Consider the following 6106-nt stretch of genomic DNA (forward strand, 5'->3'; position numbering starts at 1 on the left):
ACCTATCACCTTTACTCCCCACCTCCATCTACCTATCACCTTTCACACCGCCCACCTCCATCTACCTATCACCTTTCACACCGCCCACCTCCATCTACCTATCACCTTTCACACCGCCCACCTCCATCTACCTATCACCCTTCACCCCCCACCTCCATCTACCTATCACCTTTCACACCGCCCACCTCCATCTACCTATCACCCTTCACCCCCCACCTCCATCTACCTATCACCTTTAACACCCCCCACCTCCATCTACCTATCACCCTTCACACCCCCCACCTCCATCTACCTATCACCTTTACTCCCCACCTCCATCTACCTATCACCTTTCACACCGCCCACCTCCATCTACCTATCACATTTCACCCTCCCACCTCCATCTACCTATCACCCTTCACCCTCCCACATCCATCTACCTATCATCTTTCTCCCACATCCCTCTACCTATCACCTTCACCCCATCTCCATCTACCTATCACCCTTCACCCCCACCTCCATCTATCTAATGCCTTTCACCTCCCACCTCCCTATACCTATCACCTTCCCCCCCACCTCCATCTACCTATCACCTTTACACCTCACCTGCATCTACCTGTCATCTTTCACCCCCACCTCCATCTACCTATAACCTTTCACCTCCCCACCTCCATCTACCTATCACCTTTCACACCCCCACCTCCATCTACCTATCACCTTTCACCACCCATCTCCATCTACCTATCACCCTTCACACCCCCCACCTCCATCTACCTATCACCCTTCACCCCCACCTCCATCTACCTATCACATTTCACCTCACACCTCCCTCTACCTATCACCTTCCCCCCATCTCCATCTACCTATCACCCTTCACCCCCACCTCCATCTATCTAATGCCTTTCACCTCCCACCTCCCTATACCTATCACCTTCCCCCCCACCTCCACCTACCTATCACCTTTACACCTCACCTGCATCTACCTGTCATCTTTCACCCCCACCTCCATCTACCTATAACCTTTCACCTCCCCACCTCCATCTACCTATCACCTTTCACACCCCCACCTCCATCTACCTATCACCTTTCACCACCCATCTCCATCTACCTATCACCCTTCACACCCCCACCTCCATCTACCTATCACCTTTCACCACCCATCTCCATCTACCTATCACCCTTCACACCCCCCACCTCCATCTACCTATCACCCTTCACCCCCACCTCCATCTACCTATCACATTTCACCTCCCACATCCCTCTACCTATCACCTTCCCCCCACCTCCATCTACCTATCACCTTTCACCCCCACCTTCATCTACCTATCACCTTTTACACCCCCACCTCCATCTACCTATCACCTTTAGGTGGAAGTGAGGACTGCAGATGCTGGGGATTAGAGTCAGGATTTGAGTGGTGCTGAGACCAGCCTCCAACCTCCCATCCATGGCATTGTGAGGATGGCCTCCCTGTACATGGATGACGTTGCCGTTTTCTGCTCGGATCCGTGTACAGACTGATGTGCATATGTGACCAGTCGAACGGGCCTCCGGGGCCAAGGTAAACCGAGGCAAGAGCAAGGCCATGCTCTTCAGGAACTGGGCCGACCAATCCTCAAGCCCCTTCACCGTCAGGACTGACCACCTGAAGGTGCTGGGTATTTGGTTCGGGGGGGCTGGCGCGAGCACCAAGTCTTGGGAGGAGCATACCAGCAAATTGAGGCAGAAACTGGGCAGATGGAAGCTACGGCCATTCTCCATCGCGGGTAAAAACCTGGTCATCAGGTGTGAGGCACTGTCACTGCTGTTATACGTGGCTCAGGGCTGGTCTATTCCCAGAACCTGAGCCTGAACCTGTCACCTGGGCCATCTTCCAATTTATATGGAGATCAAAGATGGACCGGGTCCGAAGGGACTCGATGTATAAAGATCTGGCAACAGGGGAAAAAATACACCCAATGCCACCCTCACCCTGATGGCCACCTTTGTGTGTGGCTGCATCAAGCTGTGCGTGGATCCCTGGCAAACACCAAGTGTCACTACATACTGAGGTTCTCCCTGTCCCTGGTGTTGCGAAGGATGGGCCTGGCCTCGCTGCCGCGGAACGCTCCGAGTAGTTGGACCGTTCCGTATCACCTGTCCTTCGTGGAGAAATTTATGAAGAAAAACACCTTTGACCACAAGTCCATCAGGAAGTGGTCAGCATGTAGTGTCCTTGAGACCCTTCGGGAAAAGGAGAGGGCGGATCCTGTCGAGCGGTTCCCTGAGCAGACTGTCAAAGCCATTTGGCAGAATGCCTCATCACCAGAACTTTCCAACAAGCACCAAGACATGGCTTGGCTGGTGGTGAGAAGGGCTCTGCCTGTGAGATCCTTTATGCATGCCCAGACTCTCAGCCGCACCGCACGCTGCCCTCGAAGCGGCTGCAGGGGGGCCGAGACTGTTACACACCTCCTTCTGGAATGTACCTATGCAAAAGAAGTCTGGAGAGGAATGCAGTGGTATTTGTCGAGGTTCGTCCCGAGCAGCGCCGTGATGCGGGACTCCGTGCTCTATGGTCTGTTCCCCGGGACGCACACCAAGACGAACATCAACTGTGCCTGGAGGATCATCAACTCAGTGAAGGATGCTCTCTGGGCGGTCCGAAACCTGTTGATCTTCCAGCTGAAGGAGTTGACCCCGACTGAGTGTTGCAGACTGGCACATTCCAAGGTCCAGGACTACGTGTCGAGGGACGTGCTGAAGCTTGGGGCAGCTGCCGCCAAGGCGCGGTGGGGAAAGACCACCATGTAACATCTGCCTGCCTAAGAAGAACAGGGGGCCCACGCAGTCATTTGGGCTCTGCTGACGCCTCAGCTAAATATATGGACTAATGTTTGATAAATGTACAGACCTGTATATACAAATGATAAATTCTGATCTCTGTATGCAAATGTTTGCGTATGTATGGCATGACCAACTGTACAGACCATCAAATTATTTTATGAATAAAGTATATTTTGAAATAAAAATAATTGTGAGGATGTTTCAGTTCAACATTTTGCATCTCCGTCTCAAACATGATGATGTAAGATCATCCAAAGGGGTAACAGCATTAGACCACTGACCAATTACCCTTAATATTCAGGGATGTGTAGGTTAGGTGCATTAGCAATGGGAAATGCAGGGTTACGGGGATAGGGTTGGGGGAGGGATCTGGGTGGGATACTCTTCAGATGGTCGGTGTGGACTCGTTGGGCCGAATGGCTTGTTTCCACACTGTGGGGATTCTATGGATTTGGCTGCTCAACCCTGCTGTGCCATTCTGTAAAATCAATCTGTGACTTTAACTCTATTTCCCAACCTATTCGTTTTAAATTTTATGTCATCAGAGTTCTTGTCCTCCTTTTCAAATGCCTCTCTGGCCTTTCTATCCTTATTGCCTATAACCTCCTGCAGCGTTACAACCCTCCAAAATCTCTCTGCTCCTCCACTTCCTGCCTCTTGTCCAGCCCCAAATTTCACTGCTGCACCATCAGACCGGCATGCCGGGCTCCGGAACTTTCTCTGTCCACCCCTCGGACTCTCTCCCCTTTGTTAAGAAGCTCCACAAAATCTGCTGCTTTGACCAAGTCTTTATTCATCAGTCCGAACATCTCTACCCGTATTCAAAATGAGGTATCAGGGTACGTTTCACTGTGTTAAAGGCCATATACAAACTCTAGTGACCGTGGTGTTGTTGTTGAACCAAGTTAATCAAACCAATATCTCAACATTCAGTTCGTTGCTGTTTGTGTGATCTGCCAGTCTGCCACCTTTTGAAAATTGTACTCCAATTCAAGAATTGCTGCATTAGCTGTGATGTGCAAAGGTTGTGAGAGACGATACACAAATACAAATCTGTCATTTTCCACGCTGTGCAAATGGGGCTCCACACTCTGGATTAGTGGTGCTGGAAGAGCACAGCAGTTCAGGCAGCATCCAACGAGCAGCGAAACACTGTCTACACACAGACTGTTGGTAGGTCATCAATTTAACCACAAGTCACTGTACACATATGAACATTTACCTAACTGTCTTACCTGGGCACTTCCTCAGGGTAAGCAATCCCCATCTTCTTTGCGATGTCGGTATCTTGTATGGTCCTGCCTCGAGAAGCCTGTGTGTGTGTGTGAACTCTGATACATTCCATGGGCTCACTTCATGCAACATGTTTACCAAGCTAGGTCAGGATTTTACAGAGTATTGAACTCCAGAACCGCTAGAGTAATCAATCTCCAACAGTTACAATATTTGAAACTTTGAACTTTTGACTGTGCAGGTATCAAATTGAGAATGTGGTGCTGGAGAAGCGCAGCAGGTCAGGCAGAATCCAAGGAGCAGGAGAATCGACATTTTGGGCAAAAGCCCTTCATCAGGAATGAGGCTGTGAGCTGACAGGGTGGAGAGATAAATGGGAGGGAGGTGGGGTAATAGAAAGGTAGCTGAGAGTGCAATAGGTAAGTGGAGGTGGGGGTAAATGTGATAGGTTGGAGAGGAGGGTGGAGCGAATAGGTGGGAAGGAAGATTGACAGGACAGGTCATGAGGACAGTGCTGAGCTGGCAGGTTGGAACTGGGGTAAGGTGGGGGGAGGGGAAATGAGGAAACTGGTGAAGTCCATATTGATGCCCTGGGGTTGAAGTGTTCTGAGGCGGAAGATGAGGCATTCTTCCTCCAGGCTTCAGGTGGTGAGGGAGCGGTGATGGAGGAGGCCCAGAACCTCCATGTCCTCGGCACAGTGGAAGGAAGAATTGAAGGGTTCTGCCAAGGGGCAGTGGGGTTGATGTCCTGGAGATGTTCCCTGAAGCGCTCTGCAAGGAGGCATCCAGTCTCCCCAATGTAAAGGAGACTGCATTGGGAGTAATGGATAAAATAAATGACATTGGTGGAAGTGCTGGTGAAACTTTGATGGATGTGGAAGGCCCCTTTGGGGACTTGGATGGAGGAGAGGGGGGAGGTGTGGGTGCAGGTTTTGTACTTCCTGTGGTGGCAGGGGAAGGTGCCGAGGGGAGGGTGGGTTGTTGGGGGGCATGGACCTGACAAAAGTGTCCTGGAGGGAATCGTCTTTACGGAAAGTGGATAGGGATGGGAAGGGAAATATATCCCTGGTGGTGGGTCTGTTTGTAGGTGGTGGAAAGTGCGGAGGATGATGTGATGTAACCGGAGGTTGGTGGGGTGGAAGGTGAAGACCAGGAGGGCTCTGTCCTTGTTGCTTTTAGAGGGGTGGGGTACAATGGCAGAGGTGCAGGACATGGATGAGTTATGCTGGAGGGCATCATCAATCACGTGGGAGGGGAAATTGCAGTCTTTGAAGAAGGAGGCCATCTCGTGTGTTCTGTGGTGGAAATGGTCCTCCTGGGAGCAGATGCGGCGGAGGCTGAGGAATTGGGGATAAGGGATAGTGTTTTTACAGGAGGCAGGGTGGGACTCTGCTGTCCCTGTGCTGGGAGTGTTTGATGGGGACAGTGCAGAGGAAGTCTCACTCTGTATCTAACCCCATGCCGTCCTTATCCTGTCAGTGTTTTATTGGGTTTGTGTAGTGGAAGTTTGCTTCTGTACGTAACCCCATGCTTTCCTTGTCCTGGGAGTGTTTGATGGGGGTGGCGTTGAGGGAGTTTTACTCTGTGTGTAACCTCGTGATATCCTTATCCTAGCAGTGTTCGATGAGGATGGTTTAGAGGAGTTTTTATTCTGTTTCTAACCCCAAGTTGTCCTTGTCCTGGGAGGGTTTGATGGGGATTCTGTAGAGGGAGTTTTACTCTGTATCTAACCCTGTGTTGTCCTTTTGTATGAGCAATAGCTAAGCAAAGTCCATCACCAGAAGTCACAGTAATACTGCAAGCAGGTGTTAGGGTTGCTGAAACGTTTAAGAGTGAGGATAATTCAAGAGAAATGTTTGCTGTATCTTCATGAATTCAGGCTGAGGCAGTAGACCCAGCTTTTAAAATGTTAGCACAGTCAGGTCACACTGACGTTGAGGCTGAAGGAGTTCCAGACTGTTACTACATTAAAAACAGAGGTTGTTGAAGAAATGGAGATATTCTGACAATGCCTGCAGATGAAGTATAGATGTTGTTCATCAAATAAAGGTACCAACCAAATTTCGTA

General features: G+C 50.4%; 1 protein-coding gene across 1 annotated transcript in view; it reads right to left on the bottom strand.

Annotated features, from left to right (window-relative positions):
- Window positions 1–4144, bottom strand: part of LOC140478481 (organic solute transporter subunit alpha-like) — a 45082-nt gene extending 40938 nt beyond the window's left edge. The window contains exon 1 of the mRNA XM_072571741.1: window positions 4041–4144. Coding sequence (XP_072427842.1) covers window positions 4041–4072 — 32 coding nt within the window. The 5' untranslated portion in view covers window positions 4073–4144. The remainder of the gene's footprint in view (window positions 1–4040) is intronic.
- Window positions 4145–6106: the final 1962 nt, after the last annotated feature.

Source organism: Chiloscyllium punctatum, chromosome 6 (genome assembly GCF_047496795.1).
Source record: "Chiloscyllium punctatum isolate Juve2018m chromosome 6, sChiPun1.3, whole genome shotgun sequence".
In the NCBI taxonomy this organism is placed as follows: Eukaryota; Metazoa; Chordata; class Chondrichthyes; order Orectolobiformes; family Hemiscylliidae; genus Chiloscyllium; species Chiloscyllium punctatum.